We start from the raw sequence: 25672 nt of genomic DNA, 5'->3' as shown, positions 1-25672 counted from the left end.
TGTGTTTAAGGGGCTGCGATTGACCAATTTCATGACTAGATGAGACTTGGGCCAGAAGAGGCTAAAAAAGAGTCAGAAGCACTGTTCCCTCTAAGCCAGGGGTCTCAAAGTCCCTCCTTGAGGGCCGCAATCCAGTCGGGTTTTCAGGATTTCCCCCAATGAATATGCACTGAAAGCAATGCATGCACATAGATCTCATGCATATTCATTGGGGAAATCCTGAAAACCCGACTGGATTGCGGCCCTCAAGGAGGGACTTTGAGACCCCTGCTCTAAGCTGAGCGGGAGTCCTTCAACTGTATGGCTACCAATTGGGGATGGGGGGGTTTCTTCAATATTGTGTTTTCCATCACTAGGGACAGGCAGGTTCACTGGAGTCCTGAAGATAGAGTGACCCATGACCCTGACCCATTGTGCCTCCAGCTCTGCCCCATTCCTCCCTCCAGCCCCGCCCCCAGAAAACTCCTCTCTTTGCTATGAGCTCCGGCCACGTCTGGATGAAGCATGTGCGGATGTGTGTGACATCATCCGTGCAGGCTCAGAGGCCCACCAGACATGGCCGGAGGTCAGGGCTTTCCAAAACCTGGACAAACTCACTCTGGAGTTTCCTATCATTTGAAAGAGACTTGCCTCTTGCTTATTTATGCCACGTAGGTATTTAAACATCTCTGTCATATCCTTTCCTCCAAAGTATACTGTACATATTGAGATCTCTTATGACCTAGGTCACCAACCATTTTAGTAGCCTTTCTCTGGACCGACTCCATCCTGTCTTATACGGGGGCATTGATAACTTTGTTTTTCCTGACTTTGAGTACCCAGAAACAAGGACCTAATTCATCGGATTTTCCCATAGCTGCAGAATGGAAGAAAAGCCTTAATGAGTCAGGCCCGAAGTGTGATTTTATTCCCAAAGCACACTCTTTTGAACATGGCATTGAATCTTAGCTCTGAGGCCTACTGCTGAGAAAATATTGTTTTTAGATACAATTGCTTTTAACCACTGGACTCGGCACCTAGAATGTTTTAGGGAACAAAAAAAAAAAAAAAAAGCCAGGTCAGGAGTATCAGAGAAATGATTACAGTTAGATCTACAAAGGTCTCCATCAGATTTCCATCTAAGATGTAGAGCCAAGACAAAGTTCCCCCAAAAGCAAGCAGCAATAGGGGAATGTAATAAGGTCCGTAGTACCTTCCATATACTGAAGGGGACTTGTTCGACCTCAGTCTTTAGCATCTGAAAGCACAGGTTGTGCAATGGTATTTAATTGGTTAATGAGGTGGTTGACAAAGCTTAAATCTTATGTCAGCAGAAAATGCCAGTCATCAGCAAACAGAACACCAAAGAAAACTCCAATTTTGGAAAAAAAAAAAAAAAAAGATAAGAACGCAAACAAAATGCACTGTCTATATGAAATATGTGAGATCTTTCTAATCCCCTTTGCCATTGCAAATTCATAATTGATCTCTAAATGCTGATAGTGGAGCACTCCAAATAGTATAAGTGAAGCATTTCACTTATGTTAATACGTAACCCCTATAATAACTAGTCAATTTCATCCTAGTTTTTTTTTTTCTAAAAGTGCGGCACACAAATCCAGAGCATACGGTTGATATTTTAAGTCCAACAGAATGGCTTGAATGGGTCTTTTCCTTCATCAGTGTTTTGGCGCTAGCTCTCTGCGCTCTGTCATGTGGCCCACGATATGGCCGCACTGTGCTCCTTGGCTTTCATCCGGAGGGCTGCAATGCTGGAGCTCTTGCGGTCTGGCTCGGCATTCAGGTCGTAGCCATTGATGCCAGCGCCGCCAAATAGGCTGCCCATGTGCGTCTGTGCCACGTGACTCCCGGGGCCCGGCACACTCAGGAATTCAGAAACGCCTCCAGTGGCGTGTGGATGGGCATGAGGAGACATGCAGGACGGCACGGTGTCGCAGGGGACCACGCAAGAAGGCACGGGGGAGCCACCGCCATTATTTCCAATCCAAGATGGATTCTGGATCTGGGAAAGACAAAAGATCAAAGACAGTCAGATAAAAGATTTTAAGTTGGAGAATGACACGGGGACAAAGTTCTTTTCCTGTCCCTGCTCCTTTCCTTTTCCTGCAATCTCCGTCCTCATCTGCACAAGCCTCAAACCCTTTAGAATCATAAGTTCATGGCTTGTGCTGTTAAGGCAGAGCTTACAGGAATGGGGCAGAGACAGGGCCAGCAACAAAACTCACAGGGACAGGGAAATTGAGTTACAGAGGGATCTACTCTTCAAATGAAAGAGAACAAAAAAAAACAGTTAACCAAATCAAAACGTCCCAGAAAAGAGCACATTATCATCCTCTACAGGGAAATTTTCCAAACCTTTCAACTGGATAAACTGGCTAGCTGAAAATAGCTTTTTCCTCAGTCAGTCTAAAACAGGGGTCTCAAAGTCCCTGCTCGAGGGCCGCAATCCAGTCGGGTTGTCAGGATTTCCCCCATGAATATGCACGCGATCTGTGTGCCTGCACTGCTTTCAATGCATATTCATGGGGGAAATCCTGAAAACCCGACTGGATTGCGGCCCTCGAGGAGGGACTTGAGACCCCCCTGGTCTAAAAGATATGAAGTGCATGCACCGATGGGTTCATAAAATGCATGCTTATCGTATTTTCAGACCCATTCCTAATGTTTTGCGTAGAGTTTTACCCACAGAAAATGCAGGCACAAAGTCCACCCACTGTTCTTAACGTGGCCCATGAATCATTCCTGAATCTGCTACAGGAGAAGTTTAGGAGTCTTTCTCACTGGAAATACTGCTCAGGGAAATCAAATGAAGCCACGACCGCATTCCGAAGTACGAGTCGTACTTAAGTCGGGTGTCTGTAACTCGGGGACTGCCTGTAGTCCGAAATGAATCGTTAAACACAAATAGAAACTGCATGCCTGGCGTTACGCCTACGCCTTGCCCTCGTATTTTCTCCTCCTCGTATTCCATACTCTTTGTACATAAAACTCCATTCTATTTTGCGCCATGTATTAATCACCTGTAACTGAAACCACACACAACTGAATGTATTAAGTATAGGCGCACTGACAAATCCGCGCACGTCAATTGCGCCACGTAGGTTTGAAAGGTACACATACATTGTGCAACTCTGAATCTGCCATACGTGGATATCTGGAAGGCCCTGATTTGCTCAGACTCCTCAGGCCCCGTCCCTTGGGAGGGGCTTGAGGCGCCTCAAGCCCCTCCCAAGGGACGGGGCCTGAGGAGTCTGAGCAAATCAGGGCCTTACAGATATCCACTTATTGGTTCCCATAATCATCATGTAAACTTTGCCCTAACACTAGATAGCAAGTGAATCTTTTAAGTGTAGTGGGGGGGGGGTGTCCCCCACCCCCCCTCAAAAAAGAGGGTTACTTTGTAACCCTCAAAAAGACAAATAGTATCCACATGTGGATTGTGATCGGGGCAGTATGGAGCGCAATTGTCGGGGCACCTCCCATTCAGTGCAAGCATTTGTCGTGTGCACAATTGTCAGGGCGCATTTGACGGGTCACCTTAAGTATATCATTTTGTAACCTGTTCTGAGCTCTTCTGGGAGGATGAGCTGTAAAACTAAAGAAAGAAGTTTGGCTGGCGTCGGCCTAAAATCCTTGGGCAAAATAGGAATTATTTTAAAACTGTGGAAACAAACTGATTTGATTTGCAGGATTTTTTTTTTTTTTTTTTTGCCATTGCCCGTGACATAAAGCTGGCCTTAAGTTTATAGTGAAAGAGCAAGGGAAAATATTTTGATTCTGTATCCGGCAGCCTGGGGCTCTTTCCATCTCTGGAAAATAAACCTACCATACATTATAAAGCGTTGAATTTGGCCGCACATCCCTCGCAAGCTTACATCTGGGCTTCCAGATAGAAAACAAGGCTGGTATACTGCCGAACAGGCTGTCGGCAGGAGGCCTTTCCGTGGGGAATAGGTGTAAGAGAGTGTGAGATGAAAGAATGCAACAGGAGAGGATCCAGATGTGCAGGCCTGTGTGAAGAGCTCGGCATTCCACAGCCCCCCCCCTCTCCCGCTCACCCTTCTTCTAAACCCTGACCTCTTACCTCCTTCAAATTCATTTTGCATTTGCGTTAGCGATGAAATGTCAGAAAATGGAAGCGTGTCAGGAACCGCGAGAACGTCGTTTGCCATGAGCGGATCTTTCTCTTTCTTAGCCATCTGCTGGAGCAGCTCCTCGGGCCGTCCTCTCTTGGACGAGAGGTCTCTAGACCCTCAAACTCTTGCATCCAGCGCGGGAATGTTCACGGCACGCTTGCCTTTCTTTCTGCCAAAGGTCAGGCAAGTCCCTGGCAGCCGAGTTTACAGGATTCAGAGCAGAGCAAGGGACAAACTTTGGAGGAACTGGATGAGAGGGAGGGGGGGGTTATAGGAGACTTAAAGGTTCAAATATTAAGCTCTAGGGTGGGGGAGGGGGAAGAAAGAGAAACTTTGGAGAGGGAGCTTCAGATCCAAAGAAGAAAGGGAGTGGAAGATAGAGAGAGAATTTTTCCAAATTCACATGTCAAACCTAACATCTAGCTTTAAATATCCTAACATATAGGGAAGTATAAAGTTAATAGATGGCTTTATAGTTCTTCCAACTAATATTTTTTAATGCATTATATAAAAGAATTCAGTATATATGTTACAGTCTTACACTGAACTGAGCCGAACTGAACTTTTATTTTGCATCATTTTTATTTTTTCAGACATTCTGTAGCATACCCCCTCTTCTATGAAACCGCGCTAGTGGTTTTTAGCGCAGAGAGCCGTGCTGAATGGCCCGCGCTGCTCCCGATGCTCATTGAGTTCCTATGAGTGTCGGGAGCAGCGCGGGCCATTCAGCACGGCTGTCTGTGCTAAAAACTGCTAACGCGGTTTCATAGAAGAGGGGGGATAGTAGATGACGGCACATAAAGACCCGGATGGTCCATCCAGTCTGTCCAACCTGATGCAATCTAAAAATTTGTTGTTGTTTTTTCTTCTCCTCCTTAGCTATTTCTGGGCAAGAATCCAAAGCTTTACCCTGTACTGTGCTTGGGTTCCAACTGCCGAAATCTCTGTTAAGACTTATTCCAGCCCATCTACACCCTCCCAGCCATTGAAGCCCTCCCCAGCCCATCCTCAACCAAACGGCCATATACAGACCCAGACCGTGCCAGTCTGCCCAGTACTGGCCTTAGTTCTTCAATATTTACTCTTATTTTCTAATTCTAGATCCTCCGTGTTCATCCCACGCTTTTTTGAACTCCGTCATTTTTCTCTCCACCACCTCTCTCGGGAGCGCATTCCAGGCATCCACCACTTTCCGTAAAGAAGAATTTCCTAAAATTGCTCTTGAATCTACCACCCCTCGATCTCAAATTATGTCCTCTGGTTTTACCATTTTCCTTTCTCTGGAAAAGATTTTGTTCTACGTTAATACGTGGCTTTTATTGTGATTTAATATTGTTTCTTCTTAATAGGTAATTGTAAATCTTAATATGTAACTATTACAAGATGGCGCATGGTTAGGTTGTCAGCTGTGGTGCCTCCCGCCTTTTTCTTGTTATGCTAATATGTTAGTATGTTAATAAATGTTTAATATGGTGCTTTAGTTAGATTGTGAGCCTTTCTGGACAGATAGGGAAGTTTTAAGCACCTGGTGTTAAGCGCCTTGATCCGACAATAATTGTTCAGAAAGGCAGTATTAGAGAATGACACGGGGACAAATTTTTCCCCGTCCTGTCCCCGTGGGTTTTGTCCCTGTCCTTTCTCTATTCCTGTAAGCTCTGTAAGGTCTAGGGGTCCGGATTTTGCTAAAGGAAAATCTGGTGGATGGAGGTTGGGATGAAACAGAAGAGGCTTTCATCTTACTACAAGATCTCACAATGTTCATGATGGTTTATGATTGTAATCTGGGGCAATCTTGATCTCGGAGTATTCTAAAATCCACTTCCATCTCACATGATGCTCCATGGAGAATAGCAGTGATGTTCCGACAGCTTTGATCACTCAGTTGACTCAATAATAACAAGAGTGAAAGAGGCCTATGGCTGCCCAACAAGCATTTTCTCTTTCTTGATGTCTTAGGGGTCCTTTTATTAAGGTGTGCTAAATGCTAAGGCATCCATTATATTCTATGGGCACCTTAGCATTTAGCGGGTGCTAAGATACACACACAGTACACATGCCATTATACATGTGGCTGATCATAAAACATACAGCAGAAAAACTTTGTTTCACATTTTCTCCTTGACGTTACTCGCGTGACCATACGGTAACGTACTTGGTTAGGTTGCAAGAAGACTAGAAGTTCATCAAATCGAACCTTCTAATTTGAAAAAAAAGGTTTTAATGGTGATACTGTTAGTTAATGTTTTATTGTGTTTCTTCTGTCGAAACATGCTTTAGTATTTTTAATATGTATGCATGTAATTTTGTAAACTGCATCGTTTTTATGCAGTATATAAATTTTTAACTAAATATAATAAATAAATAATTGTTTAACTCTTTTCTACATGGCAACCCAAAGAAAGCCAAAATACACTGTACATCTTTAGCCAGACCTATAGCAAGTTAAGGTACTTTCCCAGGTAAAGCTCATTTGAATTCAGGAAGTAATTTATCTACTCGAATTTAGTTGTCATTTTCAGATCTTTTACCTCCTGCTCCTCACATGCAGTTCAAAGAGACGTAGTCCACATTTATCACCAGATGCTTCTGGCATCAGCACACTCAGGGCCTGTTTTACGAAGCTGCGCTGCGGTAACGGCCCCGAAGACCATAGAGATTTAAAGGGCTTCGGGACCGTTGCCGCGCGGCTTCGTAAAACAGGCCCTCAGAGTAAGAAGAGGTACAAGGTAGGCACACAGAAAACCAGGTTTTCTACAGGAAGCAGCAGAATTTGCTCATCTGGTATGCACTTGGCTTCCACCTAGTGGCTGGCACCAATATTTACATTTTAGGCTGAAAACATAACAGACTTTAAACTGAAAAGGAAATGATTAGGGAGGACCAGAGATGCCAAGGGCCATCATATGGGTATTTTGGGGGATGTATTCAAAAATTCTTACCTATATCTTCATAAGACATTCCACTGAACATATGAAGTCCATGATAAGATGAATTACTAGATTAGGGTCACCAGACGTCCGGGAAAACTCCTTTTAGAGGACTGTCTGGATTCCTGGACGGACTTTCCAAAACTCAGCAGTTTGACTGGGGGAGGGGGTGCAGAACAGGGCGGGGCCATGCATCCGGATTTCTACTTCTTCAAATATGGTAACCTTATTCTAGATACTACAATGATATGACAAAATCTGAGTTCAACAACAGCTGTTTGCTCACCTGTGCGTAGTTCTCTGCTCGGGTTAAGAGGGGCAGTTCATAAGCAGTGGAGAAATGGGTGCGCACCTGCTGCATCTGTCCAAACCTCTCTCTCTTCCTCCATTTTGCCCTTCGGTTCTGGAACCAGACCTGAGGAGACAAGCAGAGAGCAATGTCTGAGGTCCAGTGTTCAAGGTGTAGGACAGGGGTCCCCAAAGTCCCTCCTTGAGGGCCGAATCCAGTCGGATTTTCAGGATTTCCCCAATGAATATGCACTGAAAGCAGTGCATGCACATAGATCTCATGCATATTCATTGGGGAAATCCTGAAAACCCGACTGGATTCGGCCCTCAAGGAGGGACTTTGGGGACCCCTGGTGTAGGATAACCAAGGATCATGAGCCACAAAGCAGAATAGCCACTACGGGCTCCTTTTATTAAGGTGCACTAGTGTTTTTAGCGCGCACAAACCACGCGCTAAACGAAAAATACTAATGTAAGCTCTATGGAGGCGTTAGCGTTTAGTAAAAGGAGCCCTATGGCTCTCACGCTCCTTTGCAAACAATAAGATACCAAATCCGTGTGAATATTTATTTATAGCGATTAATTTTAATATGACAATCTCATGATAGTCTATAACAATGAAAAATGTGATGACGAGGAAGGGGACAGGTTTATAATAGAAACCGCTCAGATTTGACTGTTCCAGTCATTAGCAGAAGGCACTCCCTTGAGATGAAGTGGGATCAGACTACAGGGCCTTCCTTCAGGCAGACGGCATTCAAGTCTATGACAAGCGTGTAACAAAATAGGACAGGGTTGCTGACCAACTTTTCCGGGCTACGTTTCCTGCGGTGGTTGTGAAATCGAAATGATTAATAAACCTGGAAATGTGCTATTGGGATCACTTTTATTTGCTCAAGTCAATTACTGTTAGATTTACTGACTTAGTAAATGATCTTTGGCTTTTATTCAATTAAATTTAGAGTTGTAGGGCTCCTTTTACAAAGGCGCGCTGGGGCCTTAACGCGGGGGCTAGCCGCTACCGCCTCCTTTTGAGCAAGCGGCAGATTTTCAGCTGGCGCGCGCTAATCCGGTGCCCTTAATGAGTTCTTGTTTTGTTTGATGAGGTATTTTTTAAGTTAAATTTGATGGGGTACTTTTAAGTTCCGTTATTGTCCCCCTCTTTTACAAAGGAGCGCTAAGCTTTTTAGCATACGCTAAATGCTAACGCGTGCATGTTATCCTATGGCTAGCGCATGCGTTGATTTAGCACGCGCTAAATCTGCGCCAAAAAAACGCCACACGCGCCTTTGTAAAAGAGGGCCTATATCGTGATTGTAATTTTTTAAAAGTTGTTTCTATTCGGAGCCTCCTTGCACTTCCATCCTCGTCACCCCGGGGCCTCCACGTTCCCGCGTTGGACGGCAGTGATTGCTATCAAATGCGTTTTGCTTAAGTGGGTGGAAGCGGAGGCCCCTGACTATTCCCTTTGGCGTTGTCCCCTTCGAAACCCATGACCACACCTCAACAGGACACCTGGAAACAATACTGGACGAAGTAGAAAAATGGATGACAAACCACAAATTAAAACTAAACTCGGACAAAACCAAATTCTTAATGCTTGAAACGGATAAAAACCCATCCATAGCAGACCTGGAAATTAAAGCAATCAAATACCCAATCCAAACCTCCCTCAAAATCCTGGGAGTGCTGATAGACAGATGCTGCACTATGCAGACTCAAATCAACAAAACTACCCAAAAAGCATTCTTCACAATGCGCAACTTAAGAAAAATAAGGAAATTCTTCGACAAAGAACACTACAGGATCATTGTTCAATCCCTGGTACTAGGTCTTGTGGACTACTGCAATATCCTATATCTACCATGCCTTACAAACATGATCAAAAAACTACAGACCGTTCAGAACACAGCTCTCAGACTAATCTACTCCCTCGGAAAATATGACCACATCACCAACGCCTACCTAGACTCACATTGGCTACCGATTAGAGCCAGAATTCAATTCAAACTATACTGTTTAATCTTCAAAGTATTCAACGGTACTGCTCCTGCCTATCTAAATGATCGCCTAAACCGTAACCTTCCACCCAGAATAAGAAGAACACTGACACCATTCTCATACCCACCACTCAATGGCACTCATCGTAAAAAGCTTTATGATAACCTCTTAGCAACGCATGCAGCAAAACTCGAACCCTCCATCTCCAGATTGTTAACCTCAACATCCGACTACAAAGCATTCCGTAAAGAAATCAAAACGCTGCTATTCAAAAAGTATATCCAATCTACCCAATCTCCCTCTCCTCTTCCACTTACACCGACCAGGTTTTGCTCACTCCCTGGCACCGTACCCTCAACCGACCAAAAAAAGGAAAAGACTATTGATATGTAATTGTAATGTAACCTGATTTATCTTCCAAAGTTACTATGTCCATTCTGTTATTAAGTCTATACCCTCAATCTGTTTTCTCCAATGTCATGTACCCTCCTGGAAATGTCCAGCTTTCTTCTTATGTAATCCGCTTTGAACCGCAAGGTACAAGCGGAATAATAATCACTAATGTAATGTAATATAATGTAATTACATTGCTTTCCTGGGAACGGAGAGGAGTCCAAGACATTTCTTCCTTGCCCGGACGTGCCTTTCAGCGAATTTGGGAGCCATTTTGAAATACATTGTCCCCGGTGGCTCGTAGCTGCCTTTTGAATTGCTAGAGTCCTTTTTTTTTTTTTTTTTTTGCATCAATGAGAGTGGGTGGGGGGGAGGATTGGGTTGTGGGTTGGGTTGGTGGGGTGGGTTTGTTGGTTTATGGTGTGAAATTTTGAGCTACCGTGTTGCTCTTTGTTCTTGTTTCCAATTGTTGTTTTTCTTGATGCTCAATAAAATATATTTGACGATAAAAAGTTGTTTCTTATGTTTGTTAACTGCCTAGAATAACAGATGGGTAGTTTATAAGATGTTTGTTTTTTTAAATAAATAACACTCAGATGCAGGAGAACATATTCATCATTGCTTCACCAAAATTGATGGAATTGATCTCTAGTCCTTTAAACAAGTTCTCCTCATGGCTTCACTTCTTCTTTGCTGACAATATTTACCGTAGAGAAGCCAGCAAACATCTCAAATGCTTCCTTGGAAGGGATAAGAGACTCCATCTTCAGGCTGCCCTTGATTCCATGAATCTTGGAAATATCCCATTCAGCGAACCGACTGGATTGACACCACCATTAGGGCATCCTCCCCCACAAACGCCCACCACTATAACCTTGAACCTCAGCAACGTGTTCAGTTCAGTTCTCTACACATAGCTTTACGGGTTAAATCGTCACCGGATCTTAAGAACATAAGAATAGCCTTACTGGGTCAGACCAATGGTCCCAGTAGTCCGTTCTCACGGTGGCCAATCCAGGCCAACCCAAAGAGTAGCAACATTCCATGCTACCGATCCAGGGCAAGCAGTGGCTTCCCCCATGTCTGTCTCAATAACAGACTATGGACTTTTCCTCCAGGAACTTGTCCAACCCTTTCTTAAAACCAGCTACGCTACCCGCTCTTGCCACAACCTCTGGCAACGCATTCTAGAGCTTAACTATTCTCTGAGTGAAAAAAAAATGTCCTCCTATTGGTTTTAAAAGTATTTCCCTGTAACGTCATCCAGTGTCCCCTAGTCTTTGTCATTTTTGACGGAGTGAAAAATCGATCCACTTGAACCCGTTCTACTCTACTCAGTATTCTGTAGACTTCAATCCTATCTCCCCTCAGCCATTATATTAGGTATAATTTAGAATATATAAATATTTTTTCATCTGTTGCAATAACTTATAATTATTTCATTTTTAACTCGTACTTAGCTTTTATATGTGGTCTCAATTAGGAACATTCTACACCAACTTTTTTCGCAGAACGCTTTATCAAAGCAAAGTCCCTAATAGTGTGACGCCACCTCTCTTGACCACTTGTTTAATTGCCGGAAAAGAAAATATAAAATGCTGTTTTTGTGCAAAAACAATTGGATTGACCATAGCAGCCTGCCCTGAGGGAGCTGAGGACCCTCGTTATCCAGAAAGGAGTCATTTGCATTGCGTTTGGCTCTGCACTCACTTTGAAATGTTGGTGTCTATAGAACTGGCACGTGGCCAGTTTCATTTACATACATTTACAGTATCATTAATATCAATCTTAATCAGTTGTGATACCCCTGAAATAACCATGTCTTTATTTTCTTTCTAAATAACCCAATGCTAAATAAATTTCTAATTCCATTGGGCAAAACATTCCACAGCTCTGCCCAGAAGCATTTGCCTTCTAGAGGAGAATAATCTACAATCTTTAACAGATGGTTTTGCTATATGGGTGCCTGAGTAGCACAGAACATGCCCACTCTCCATACCCAAACTGACGCCAGGAGTTTTCTCTGAATGCTCGCTTATTTCTTGTATTACAATACTCCCTCAAAATTTGCAGGAGTTCTGTTCCAGGAACCCCCACGAATTTCGATAAATCGTGAATGTGGTTTTTCGCCTGTCAAAAGGCAGGAGAGGGGCAGCTGGAACGCCGGCAGGTGAAGAGAATCACTCGCGGTCTGCTCCGACCGCCTCTTCCTGTAGTAAAGTCGGGGGGAACACTGTATACCTCTTGAGTGTTTCATTTGGTGCCGATTGTTTGTGTCCCCTGAGAAAGGCGTTTAACAATGCCGAAACTAGGATCCTTGTTGGGACTTTTATATTAACAAAGACTTTTGGTTGGTTGAAAGGACATCAACCTTGCCTTTTCTCCTTTTCTCGTTGTATCACTCTCCATACCCAGACATCCCTCCTGTGCCAAAAAATAAGTAGTTTTTTTTTTTTCACGTAAGTAGCATGCAGACGTGGCAAAATTACTGTGCGATCAATGGCGTAGCGAGGATGAGTGGCACCTGGGGGTGGGGGTAGTGCCCCTCCTCTGCCCTCTTCTTCGCCCCCCCTCCTTCTCGACCCCACTGCCGCATGCGTGCCGCCCTTCCCCCGTATCTCTTTAATTTTTTCATTGCGAACAGCGTTACGAATTTGATGCCCACGTCATGTCGGCTCTCCTTCTGATGTCACTTCCTAGATGTGGGACCCTGAAGTGACATCGGAGAGAGCGAAGGGGTGCAGGCACGTGGCAGGAGAGTCAGGATGGAGTGGAGGGGCGGAGAAGGGGATGGGTGCCAGTACCCCCACCAAGACGGCGCCCGGGGCAGACTGCTCCCCCCGCCCTCCCCTTACTAGGCCACCATGCCTTTTTTTTTTTTTTTTTTTTTTTGCTGCAGTAAGCTTACCGAAGCTTTGTAAAAGGGATCCTTAATTTTTATTGCATTTTAAGGAAACTGAAGGCAGATGCAAAAAACTGCCATGTGCCCCAGTTTCCGGAGGGAGTGTTTTGGGCATTCCTAAAATTTGAAATGATAGAAGGCATTATGCTGCTTGTTCTCCTAATTTTGGCCTCTGAAATGGGCACGTCGGGTGCTAAAGTGAACCAGGAGACAGAGTATCAGAAATTGCTGGAACCGGATCACTGGGCCCTATGGCTGTGCAACCTGTGACTTGCACTCTCCACGCTTTACCAAAGAGGGTTAAAAACACTTTGCCAGGATATGATCCAGTCTTTCATGTCTCTGGTTTCCAGTTAGATGTCACCTGCTTTACGAGAGGGCGCGGAAAAGTTCTCAGCCCAAAACAAGAAGAGAATGACACTCTTTTCAGCTACGGTGACAAAATTAAGGAAGTTGGTTGGTTGAGCCAAGTATAGGACAATCAAGTCATTGTGACGTCACTGAGGAGGTTGTCTCTTATTGGTGGAATGAGGCATTATGACATCACAATCTGGTTACCAGCCCAAACAAGAACAGAATGAGTGGATATGGTCCAATTAATGATCTGAACCAACGTCGAAACATAAGATTTCGTTTCTGCAAATTAGTACTTAAGGAAATAAGGTAGCTTTCAAAATTTAACTTTCAAAATCCTATATGGTATCCTCCCTCCCTTTATCCCTCTTTCTTGGAATTCCTCAAACCCTAATACCACCAGATCCTCCCACAAATTAAAACTATCCTTCCCTCGCTAAAAGGCATTTCCCACACAGGAAAGCTAGGGACCTCCCTCCACTTCAAAATCACTGAGCTCTGGAACAACCTTACCTCCCCTCTTCGGAACTTGAGCTCTCTCCAAGTTTTCCGCAAACATCTGAAAACCTGGCTTTTCTCAAAAAATGCAAGTTTCCCTCCAATTTAGGAATCAAGGAAACTCTTATATCTTGGCATCCCAAGTCCTCTAAATTTTCTTCACACTTCTACCTCTAACCCTCTGTTGTAGTTCCTTCCTATTTCTCCTACTGTAAACCGCGTCGAGCTCTACGAACGTGGAGATGATGCGGTATACAAACCTAAGGATTAGATTAGATTAGATTAGATTAGCTCTCTTTTCAGCTACAGTGGCAAAATAATGCTCAGAATTTAGAAGGTTGGTTGGGCTGAGAACTTTTCAGCACCCCCACCCCCTTGTATGAAAACAGAACTTTTTCTTCTTATTTTGAAGCCTCCCTTGCTCTGTCTCTTCAGAATGAGAAGTGAGACAGTCCTTGACCTCTGCCCTAAACAAATTTCAATTGCTTTAACTTAAGAAATGCAGCAGCGTGCAGCTTCCCCCGGGTCAATCCGAGAAGAGGCGATAAATGCGTAAGTCACGGGCGACATTAAAGGGCTCGGCCGGCTGTACAGCTGTCAGCTGCTCTTAATGGGACCAACAGACTGTTCCTCTCAAGCACTAACCCAATGTGGGGTCCGGCTTACTCTGTACCCTCCCTCTGGTTTAAGTTTGGCACGGTGAGTTTGTGCCCGTGTGCGTTCTGACATTGTAAAGCTCCCCACGTCAGCGAGAGGAACCGTGATGACAACTTTTGAGTTTCTATGAAGCGCCTTTCAGGGTCTGGCTGTCTTTCTCCTGCTCCCAGGGTCAGATGGGCAGGAGAATCCTGCAGGGGGGGGGGAGGAGAGGGGATCAGAGCGACTCTCCTCGTGTAATTTTAATAGACTTATGCAGGAAACTGCAATGAACGGAAGGACCCAGTAATCAGTGCCTGAGCGAGCGATCGTTGTGGCGCAGTGGTTGGATCTACAGCCTCAGCACCCTGGGGTTGTGGGTTCAAACCCCACGCTGCTCCTTGTGACCCTGGGCAAGTCACTTAATCCTCCATAGTCCCAGGTACGTTAGATAGATTGTGAGCCCACCGGGACAGAGAGGAAAAAATGCTTGAGTACCTGATTGTAAAAACCGCTTAGATAACCTTGATAGGCGGTATATAAAAATCCTAATAAACTTGAATAAACTTAACCAAATGATAAACTTCTGTTCCACTATCAGACCTGCATTCGTTCCTTAAATTCCAACTATTTTGCAAAACTCTGAAAACATCCCTGTTTGCAAATTATTTTGGAAATCGTTCTTCTTAAGTTTCCTAGGACTATTTCTATTTTGTTTACTCTTTTTCTTCTTATCCCTTTTTTTTTTATGTACCGTGGGGCCTTGGAATCCGAACTTAACCCGATCCAGAACCCCGTTCGAGTTCCAAGACAATTTTTCCCTTTGAAAATAAAAGAAACTGGATCAATCCGTTCCTTGGTCCCACCGGCATAGACGGCAAGATCGGGCCCCTAATTGCCATAGTCGGCAAAGGCAGCGAGATCGGCAGCGGGAAGCGTTGCTCAGCCCAAAGCTTCCCTCCGACGTGAACCGCCCGGGCGGAAACAGGAAGTTGCGTCAGAGAGGAAGCTTTGGGCTGAGCAACGCTTGCAGTTCCCGTACGCTCGGATTCCGAAACGTCGTTCGGATTCTGGGGCAAAATGTTATTTAAAAAAATAAAATAGTTCGGATTCCAACTTGTTCGAGTTCTGGGGCGTTCGGATTCCGGGGGTACCACTGCACTTTTATTTTTAATCATTGTTAACTGAGTTGAGCTCCTGTTTCGGTGATGACCTGGTCTATAAATCCAAGGTTTAGTTTTGTTTTAGTTTAAATTTAGCCCTCTACTGCTACCGATTTCTATAGTATTACTAGACATACACAGCACTGTACATTAAACATATAAGAGATAATCCCTGCTCAATAGATCTTACAATCTAATTAAAACAAACAGGATAAATAAAGGTTAGGGAATTTCCACAGAGGGAATGATAAAAACAAGACACGGCTACTTTGCAACTGAGTGGGAGTTTGGAATTAAGAGGAGCCTCGGGAAAAAGTGGGCTTTTAGCCTGGATTTGAAGACTGCCAAAGACGGAGCTCCACAGGCTTTGCAAGTTTTATGTACAAGATGCAGGATCTCAATCAAAAACTATTAGTGTAGCCTTGTACCTTCCAGGCTGACGTTAAATCCGATACTCTTTCCAAAGGCTATAATCTACAGGACCTCTGGTGGGAGAGACTATTTGATTTCCTCACAATGACTGGTTGATTCCTAGATATTTTTTAAAGTAGATTGTACACAAACAGGAACACAAAACACAGTGGAGTGTGCGACAATAGATCACACATTTTGCAGGGGAACCATTAGGAAAAGGTTGTATTTCTTGGTTATACAAAATTATAAATGAAGATAAATTAATCAACACCTCATACATGAAAGCATGGGAAAGAGATCTGGGGAAGGAATGGTCTATAGATGAATGGGGGGGGGGGGTAATTGTATTGCATCTTTTTCAGACAGCTAGAGCAGGGGGTCTCAAAGTCCCTCCTTGAGGGCCGCAATCCAGTCGGGTTTTCAGGATTTCCCCAATGAATATGCATGAGATCTATGTGCATGCACTGCTTTCAATGCATATTCATTGGGGAAATCCTGAAAACCCGACTGGATTGCGGCCCTCGAGGAGGGACTTTGAGATCCCTGAGCTAGAGCTACCACTTTAGTGGAAAATGCTATCAACTCTTAACACGTTGGTATACTACTCCGGTCTTAATTCGCAAATGTAATAAGCAGAGTGATGCTACCTGCTGGAAAGAATGTGGTGGGAATGTCAAAAGGTACAGAGATTTTGGGAACAAGTATTTGGTTATGTGAGCAGATTAATTCAAACTCCACTTAAATTGAATGCCGAAAGGGCACTATTGGGAATAGACAGGTATAGAAAATTGAATGAATAAATAAACTTTTGGATTTGGCATTTATAGCTGCCAGATTGACATTGGCTCAGCAATGGCGCATGCAAGATGTACGAGATACGAGGGAATGCCTGGGAATAGTTTGTGAGAAATATAGATTATCGGCCTTAGTAACAAATCAATGGGCAAAGTTTAACGATATATGGGAGAGTTATATTCAAATAGAAAAAGAAGCTTAATGAAGAATATGTTGTCTTATTTTGATAGATAGGGGATCCAGGTCTCCTGGGATGGGGGAGGTAGGGGATAGGATTGTTTTAATAGTAGGATAAAAAAGCTGCAATATCTTTATTAGTTTATTAAGATTGTAAATCACATTCAATGTTGACTATGGGGTTTAGTGAGATTGCTGTATTAGAATAAAATTATTAAATAAAGAATTAAAAGATCACACATTTTGCTTGCAAATTCAATGTAATAACAAACCAAGGAGTCCTTTTATGGAGGTGCTCTAACTGATTTAGCGCATGCCAAATGCTAGAAAGCTAATTTTATACTTATGAGCTTCTTAGCTTTTGGCATGCGCTAAATCAGTTAGAGCACCTCCATAAAAGGACCCATAAAGGGGTTTGAGACGTGTCTACCGCCTTTTTGAGCCACACTCAAAGCGGTTTACATACGGGTACTTCAAGCATTTTCTCTGTCCCGGTAGGCTCACAATCTATCTAATGTACCTGGGGCAGTGGAAGATTAAGTGACTTTCCCAGGGTCACAAGGAGCAGCGTGGATTTGAAACCCACAACCTTAGGGTGCTGAGGCTATAGCTCTAACCACTGTAAAATGAGCTGGACACTTCATTTTCTCAGTGGTCAATTACGGGTGCAAAAGCTGGACACTACGGGGAAAAAAAGACAGAAAGAAGACTGACTCGTAGAGAAGGATTTTATATGTGCTCTGGACCGCCAGAAGAACTAACATATCGATTCTGGAAGAGATCAAACCGGCTTTGTCACTCGAAGCCCAAATGATGACGTTACGACTGTCTTATTTTGGTCACACCATCAGAAGAGAGAGATCACTGGAGAAGGACGTTGTGTTTGGGAAGATCAAAGGAACTGGGCAAAGAGGGCAGGATATGCTGAACACAACCATGAAGATGACGTTGGAGGATCTTACCGGACGAGCACAAAACCGATCTCACTTTAGATCTGTAATTCATCAAGTCACTAGGACTTGAGCACGAGTCGATGGCACCTAACTAAAGTGGGCAAAAAATTTGGTCCTATTCAATTGAGAAACCGAAAGACTGTAACAGCTTTAAACTGAAAACAAAACATTTATCTCCAAGCCCACATCAGAAGTACCTCTGATCCAGATTGAAGGAGACATTTCATGAAACTGCAATAAATGGTTACAGCTGAACCAGCCCCTCAGGAGTCTAAGGTTTTCTCCTTTATCCCAGATTAGCATGGTAGGAACATTTCTGGAATTTTTAGGCTGAACCCTTCCAGGGTTATTATCAGTTGTTAGCTTTGAGTAAAACACGGAGATGGCCTCTTTTTGCCTACTAACTCCAAGCTGGATCCAACATAAAATTTAGTTTCAGATATAATATCTCTACACTGGCCATATTCAACCAGCTAAATTCAAGACTCTCTCCTCTGTTCAGTGGTATACTTAACGCGACCATAAGTCCTGTTTTTAATGCACCTTAGTAAAACCAGGCCTAAGGTACTACGCAACTTCTGACGTATCAAGAAATTTCAGTCAAAACTTCCACCAATACCCTTTCGAGGCTGTTGCCTATGCGTTTCACGACTCTTTTGCTTTCTTGTGTGGTGGATCTGTGTGGTCCTTGATGATTTTGACTTCAATAGACGTTGCTGCTCCCGAACGAATTAAAAAAAACAAAAACTGGACAGGGCCTGATCACCTGTTGTATGTCTGTTATTTCGAACTATGTATTATAGCTAATCTTTTGTAAACTGCATTGTAAACTGCATTCTAGACGGGTAATTGCGGTCTAGAAATAAATTCTTATGTTACGTTATGTTATGAATCACACTGTAGCCCGTACTACCTTAGTTTCTGTATCTCGTTTTTTGTCTATTATTATGTAAGTAACCTTGCAAATCCATTCTGAGCTCTCTGGGGAGGACGGGGATATAAAACAAATTAATTAAATAAGTGGATGGGAGGAAGAGCTACGTACTTGAAGACCATTTCTCAATAGAAGAAGAGAATGAATTTTGAAACGCCCTCGCACCAATAAAAAGTTTGAAGGCAGGCTGGACGTGATGGACATGCCTCAGTGGCTCCCCTTCAGCTCATTTGAACGCCAAGCGGCCTCAATATAAAAATGAGTGAAGATCACTGTATTAAAGCCTACTATATTGAATATGAAATCTACTGTAAGGCCACCAGATGGCACTATCATGTTTGCAGGGTCACGTGTGTGTGAGCTGCTTTTCTTCTTACTATTCTTGCTGAAACGTTCATAGAGAAGCTGCTATTACTCACTTTCGAGCTGTAATAAGGTGAAAAGCCCTTTATGCTATATAAAGTATTTTGTTCTTGAATAAGAACATGAGAAAAGTCAAACTGTATCAGACTGAGATCCACTGAGCTTAGCATCCTAACAATGGTCAGTCCCAGGACCAGCTTTAACAATTAGGCAAACTAGGAGGTCGCCTAGGGGGTGGCAAACAGCAGCTGCAGTAAAAGCAAAAGAGATCTTGACAGCCACACAGACTCGGAAAACCATCAACCCAGCTCTGCTCAGGGTTTGCAACAGATGGTGTTTTTATAGGACCATTGTGGAGGGATGACCTAGGGGTAGCCATTATTGTTGAGTTTATTTATGACAATCATAGGGAGGAGGGGTAATAGGAGCCCGAAAGGTAATTGAGAGGAGAGTGGCACAAGGTTAAAAGTGCCTACTGACTAGGGTTACCAGATTTTCCTGAAGGAAAATGCCACGCCCCCAGCCCGCCCAGTTCTACCCTTCCCACCCCCAGCCTCATCCCCTTAACCTGTTCATGCGTCGGGATGGCATCCGCATGTGTGGATTCGACATGACATTGCGTGTGTCCGCGTGACATCACCAGTTTGTATCCGCAATGTTCGCGGAGACAGTCCCAGCGTCGGAAACCTTTCAAAGCCCGGACTAAGTGCCAGGTTTGAAAAGCTGTCTGGACCCCTAGATATGTCCTCAAAAGGAAGACATGTCCAGGGCCACTCTGAGTTAAAAGTACCAGTTGGATCCCATATAATGGACCCTTTCTCATAGCACATTTCCAGGGATGAGCAATGGGTTCTTTTAAGTCTATCTGGTTCATAGGGTTTTTTTATAGACATTTCCTTCAGAAACTTTGTTATGGTACAACAATTTTTATTGAACAAACAGACAGAAACGGGTCATGCAACATAAGTTACATGAAATGTTCAAAAGATTTTGTATTCAACAGCAATATGCAGCACCTTATTCCCCCCCCCCCCCAAGAAGGACAGTAAAAGAACATGCCGGAAAGAGCAAAGCAAGACACTGTACCCACCCCCCCTTAGCCCTCTCCCCGTCTTAATAAAGTGTAATGACAGACACAGCAAGGAAAGGCAACCAGGATACTGACATGGTAAAGAAATAAAAAAGTCAAAAGCCAACAAGGTTAAATACAGAGAGGAAAAAAGGAATCATAAATCCCCCCCCCCTCCCGTCCCTTTTTAGGATTGAAACAGTTTTTATTTTATGGATAATAAGCAAACCAACAAGAAACATAGGCCAGTTCACCAAACACAAAGCAGATGGAAAAGTCCCAGTTAAAACAGGAGCATCGCAGTAAACAAATAAGACAATGGCACAGAATCTTCCCCAACCCAATCGCAGAGTAAAGATACAAACACCGCCATCTCAGGGCCCTGGACTCTTATGGGCCCCAAGGATTCATAACCCCTCCCCCCCAACCCCCACCCGCCCAAGAAAGTAACAAACAAACACAAATCCTGCTAAGTTAAATCATCTTGACCATAAGAACATAAGAATTGCCGCTGCTGGGTCAGACCAGTGGTCCATCGTGCCCAGCGGTCCGCTCACGCGGCGGCCCTTAGGTCAAAGACCAGTGCTCTAAATGAGTCCAGTCTCACCTGCGTACGTTCCAGTTTAGCAGGAACTTGTCCAACTTTGTCTTGAATCCCTGGAGGGTGTTTTCCCCTATAACAGCCTCTGGAAGAACCTTCCAGTTTTCTACCACTCTCTGGGTGAAGAAGAACTTCCTTACGTTTGTATGGAATCTATCCCCTTTCAACTTTAGAGAGTGTCCTCTCGTTCTCCCTACCTTGGAGAGGGTGAACAACCTGTCTTTATCTACTTTGTCTTGAATCCCTGGAGGGTGTTTTCCCCTATGACAGACTCTGGAAGAGCGTTCCAGTTTTCTACCACTCTCTGGGAGAAGAAGAACTTCCTTACGTTTGTATGGAATCTATCCCCTTTCAACTTTAGAGAGTGCCCTCTCGTTCTCTCTACCTTGGAGCGGTGTGAACAACCTGCCTTTATCTACTAAGTCTCTTCAGTATCCATCGAGTTCTATAACTGAGGGGCTGTAGTGAAGAATATTGACCAAAGTATGGTGTCCTGTATTATCTTTTCTGGTGATGGCATAGCTAAAAGATGTTGATTTTGGGATCGGAGTACTCTATTAGGTGCGTAAGGAATTATTAATCTGTTTATGAATTCTGGTACGAGATGCCTCTTTCTGGCCTGACGGATGATTACATCCTAACCCTCGGACGCATTTCAGCCTGTCACCTCCACTTCAAAGAAAACAACCCCTATCAGATGTTCATTTCTTTGCAGGTGGAATTACTTCACCACAATCACCACCGGTGCCTCTGGCTTGTCCTTCATTGTACAGCCCACCAGGGCGAGGAGAACAGGACTAGAATTCATCGCAAAAGAAGATGAAACCAGATCCTGCTGTATCAGTGGGCTGGGAATGGGCTGAATGTCTTGAGCTTGTTTTCATTTCATGTTTAATTTCCTGCAGGGCTTAGCTCAGGCTTTCTGCTCCTTCCACTGGCTTCTTGAGAGTTTTAAGAAGGGAAAGGGATCGAGATATACGACCACTTTCTGTTCACAATGAGAGAAAGGAGGAGGCGGAAAGCCTGCTATCAGTGTCAGGGGGCTAATATTTCCCTCGGCTTTCGTGCTCACCAGAATGGGATTACAGGGTTGAGATTTTAAAATGTTTTGTTAACGTATCGTGGAGGGCAGCAGTGGTCTGAGGAAGCCTGCACTGTTCGATGAATATTTAGCTTACATTCTCTGGCACTGAACTGGTGGGAACTCTGATGAGTTTTATAGTTTTCAAACACTATTTTGTAGATCATTTTTGAATGTGTGTGTTCAGCATGAAGGACACGTCAGAAAATGCCACTGAAATGGATTGGATTGAATGCATTCCTTTTGCAGGTCAGAGCAGAAAACGGGTCAGTTTCTAATAGGAATGGAGATCTGGCCTAAGGTGATGGCGGTGAGCACGGCTTGTGTCTTTGGGGAAAATTGCTACCTTCCATCGCCCCAGAGACCACCCATAATTAGGGTTATCAGACATCTGGAAAAACCCGGACATGTTCTCGTTTGGGCATTGACGGATCTGATTAAGACTCAGACTGAGAAAAAGTAAAGGACTAGCCTAGTGGTTAGAGCAGGGGTGTAGCCATGGAGCAGGCCTGGCCTGCTGAGTTTGAGTTCAGGACCGCCTGTCCACCACAGGCTGGGAACCCCTGGATGTCAAGTCCAGTGCTCTAACCCAGTGGCAAAACCAGACAGCCAATTTTGGGTAGGCCTGAGCCCAAAGTAGGCGGACATCTCTCTCTCTTTCTTTCTCTCCCTTCCCCCCCCTCAGCCCATGCAGCAGTCTCTCTTTCCCTCCCTTCCCTCCCCCAACCCATGGAGCCTGTTTCTTTCCCTCCCTTCCTCTTCCACAGTGAGTGCAGCATTTTCAGGTTGCCAGCAATGGTTCCTCCATGCTGCTGGTGGCTGACCTGAAAGTCTTTCCTCTGACACATTTGCATTTTGCATCAGATGGAAGGCTTCCAGGTCAGCTGCCGGCAGCATGTAGGAACCACTGCTGGCAACCTGAAGATGCTGCACTCACTGTGGAAGGGGGAAGGAAGGGTAAGAGACAGGTTACATGGGTTGGGGAAGGAAGGGAGGGAAAGAGAGACCGCTGCATGGGCTGAGGGGGTGGGAAGGGAGAGAAAGAGAGAGAGATGCCCGCCTACTTTGGGCTCAGGCCTACCCAAAATTGGCTGTCTGGTTTTGCCACTGAGTTAGAGCACTGGACTTGACATCCAGGGGTGCTCAATTCAAATGCCACTGCTGTTCCTTGTGATCCCGGACAAGTCACTTAACCCTCTTTTGCCTCAGATGCAAAAACTAGATTGTGAGGCCTCCAAGGACAGGGAGATACTTAGGAGCTCATTTGTTAAGGCGCGCTAACCAATTTAGCATGCGTGTTAAATGCTAAGGCACCCATAGAATATAATGGATGCCTTAGCATTTAGCACGTGTTAATCTTTAGCGCATGTTACATTGGTTAGCGCGCCTTCATAAAAGGACCCCTTAGACTTGAATGGAACTCATCTTGGCCTATGACTGAAAAAGGAGTGTCCAAATCAATAATTACGCCCAATTGAAAACGTAGGGCAATCCCTCCATATCTAAAAGAAGTGCTTGACTCATTGGCGATACTTTTTGGGTTATGCCTTAAGGCCTTGGTTTTATAAATGATGCCTAGTGGCCTCTTGGTGCGGTTCTCAATCAACTTTCAGGTGCCATTTATAGAATCACACCTGGCGACGTTTAACTCGACTTAGACGCTAGTAGGAATCATAATATTAGGTGCCGGTATATTATGCCAGGGTTTTCTTGGCTTAATTTACCGGCACCTAACGCATTCCACGCCCAAATTCCTAACCCGGCCTACTTTTAGTCTAAGCGCCTTGCCAATTTCCATATGGGACTTAAATGAATCATTTAAAAAAAAAATTGACTTTTAATGTCGTTTTCAATCATCACACCGATTAAACCAATTAAAATCTTTTAGCATTCCGTGCAAAAATCAGCCAGGCGCTGCCAATCAAGGCACCATTTATAGAATTGAGGCCTAACTGTTTAGCATTCAGGTTGCTTGTTCCGGCTTACCTGCACTCGAGCCTCCGTTAGGTCTGTCCGCATTGCCAGCTGCTCCCTGGCATAGACATCGGGATAGTGGGTCTTCTGGAAGACCTTCTCCAGCTCTTCCAACTGGTAGCTGGTAAAGGTGGTCCGGTTTCTCCTCTTTTTGCCCTTGTTGCTTTCAGAATCAGCCTTCTCCATTGGGCTGGGCAGGTTAGTGCTTGCTCTGTCCTGGGCTCCTTTCACCCCCTCCTTCACCGCGAGGTAGCCGCTATCCATCCCCACAGAGTCACTGTTTGGGGTTAACTCAGGATCTGCCAAGGTCCTTTCTTTAGCTGAAGAATCAAAATAAAAACGTTATCAGACAGAATTAGGAGCAGGGAAATGATTGATGCAAATGATTTTCACTGGACACAATTCTGCTATACCAGTGGTCTCAAACTCCAACCCTTTGCAGGGCCACATTTTGGATTTGTAGATACTTGGAGGACCTCAGAAAAAAAATAGTTAATGTCGTATTAAAGAAATGACAATTTTGCATGAGATAAAAACTCTTTAGAGTTTATAAATCTTTCCTTTTGGCTAAGTCTTAATAATAATAATATTGTAATTTATCGCTAAAGAGACATATGATCAAGAAATGGTTTTATTTTACTTTTGTGATTATGATAAAAATACCAAGGGCCTCAAAATAGTACCTGGCGGGCCGCATGTGGCCCCCAGGCCGTGAGTTTGAGACCACCGTTCTATACTCTTGTTCTTTTTTTTTCTCAACTGTACTGTATATCTATTTCACCATTTTATGTTCCAAGTTTCCAAGTTTAATTTAAAATTTGATAAAACGCTTATAAACATTCTGAGCGATTTACATTAAAAAAAATAGTTAGGGTAAAACCACAGAGACCATATTAAAAGACAAAACAATCACTAAAAGGAAAGAGGGTTGAACTACATAACAAGAAAGGAAATCAGGTGACAACAAATCATACAGAACAAATCATAAAAATCATATTCAATGCCAAAAAATACGATCACGTATCGCCCCTACTTCAAAAAGCTCATTGGCTCCCTGTCGAGCACAGAATAAATGATAAAATTCTTTTATTGACTTAAAACCCGTTTAAGTAACCAACCCGAATTTGTCAATAGTCTAATCATACCCTACTGTCTGTCTAAAGCCCTTTGTTCTATGTCTCAAAATCTCTTAACGATCCCTTCTTTAAAGTACATCAATACTGGTCGCCGTACTTTAAAAAGGATATGGCGATACTCGAGAGGGTCCAAAGGAGAGCAACAAGGATGATTAAGGGCATGGAGAACCTTTCATATGCCGAAAGGTTGGACAAGTTGGGGCTCTTTACCTGGAAAAGCGGAGAGACTTATAAAATCATGAAAGGCATAGAGAAGGTGGAGAGGGACAGATTCTTCAGACTAGCGGGGACAACAAAAACACAAGGCCATTCAGAAAAATTGAGAGGAGACAGATTCAGAACAAATGCTAGGAAGTTCTTCTTCACTCAGAGGGTGGTGGACTTCTGGAATGCACTTCCAGGAGAGGTGATAGGATAGTGTACATTATTGGGGTTTAAAAAGGGACTGGATGACTTCCTGAAAGAGAAGAGGATAGCGAGTTACTTACGGGACATTAAGTAAATGGGATATAAACATCCTAGGTAAGGAGCATTTACAGGTTATGGACCTGGTGGGCCGCCAAGGGAGCGGACTGCTGGGCGTGATGGACCCCTGGTCTGACCCGGCAGGGGCATATGCTTATGTTCTTATTAGATCCAATAACTTCACGGTAACTGCCCCTTCTCTTTGGAACCCTAACCCTAATCATCTCCGTTCAGAAGTATCTCTTCCTCAATTTAAATTAAGTTAAACATTCTTATTTCAATGACACCTTTGACACCTAACTGCCCTTATTAGGGCTAAATTTTAAATTTATTTTTTATTTTTTTAAATCCCCTTCCTATCGTACCTTACCTTCCATGTTCACTTTACTTTAACCATTGTAGTTCATCTCTT

The 25672-nt window shown here is 43.9% G+C and overlaps 1 protein-coding gene across 1 annotated transcript; it reads right to left on the bottom strand.

The window, feature by feature from the left end:
• Positions 1–295: 295 nt before the first annotated feature.
• On the bottom strand, positions 296–25637 carry LOC117352341 (homeobox protein aristaless-like 4). The gene is made up of 4 exons (XM_033928768.1): positions 25631–25637; positions 23672–23979; positions 7350–7478; positions 296–2002 (listed from the first exon to the last, which is right to left on the bottom strand). Exons 1-4 carry the CDS (start codon positions 25635–25637, stop codon positions 1691–1693), a joined length of 756 nt encoding a protein of 251 aa, XP_033784659.1. The 3' UTR covers positions 296–1690.
• Positions 25638–25672: the final 35 nt, after the last annotated feature.

Source organism: Geotrypetes seraphini, chromosome 19, assembly GCF_902459505.1.
Source record: "Geotrypetes seraphini chromosome 19, aGeoSer1.1, whole genome shotgun sequence".
In the NCBI taxonomy this organism is placed as follows: Eukaryota; Metazoa; Chordata; class Amphibia; order Gymnophiona; family Dermophiidae; genus Geotrypetes; species Geotrypetes seraphini.
Note: the sequence above shows the minus strand (reverse complement) of the source record. Positions and strands in the feature narration are given on the sequence as shown.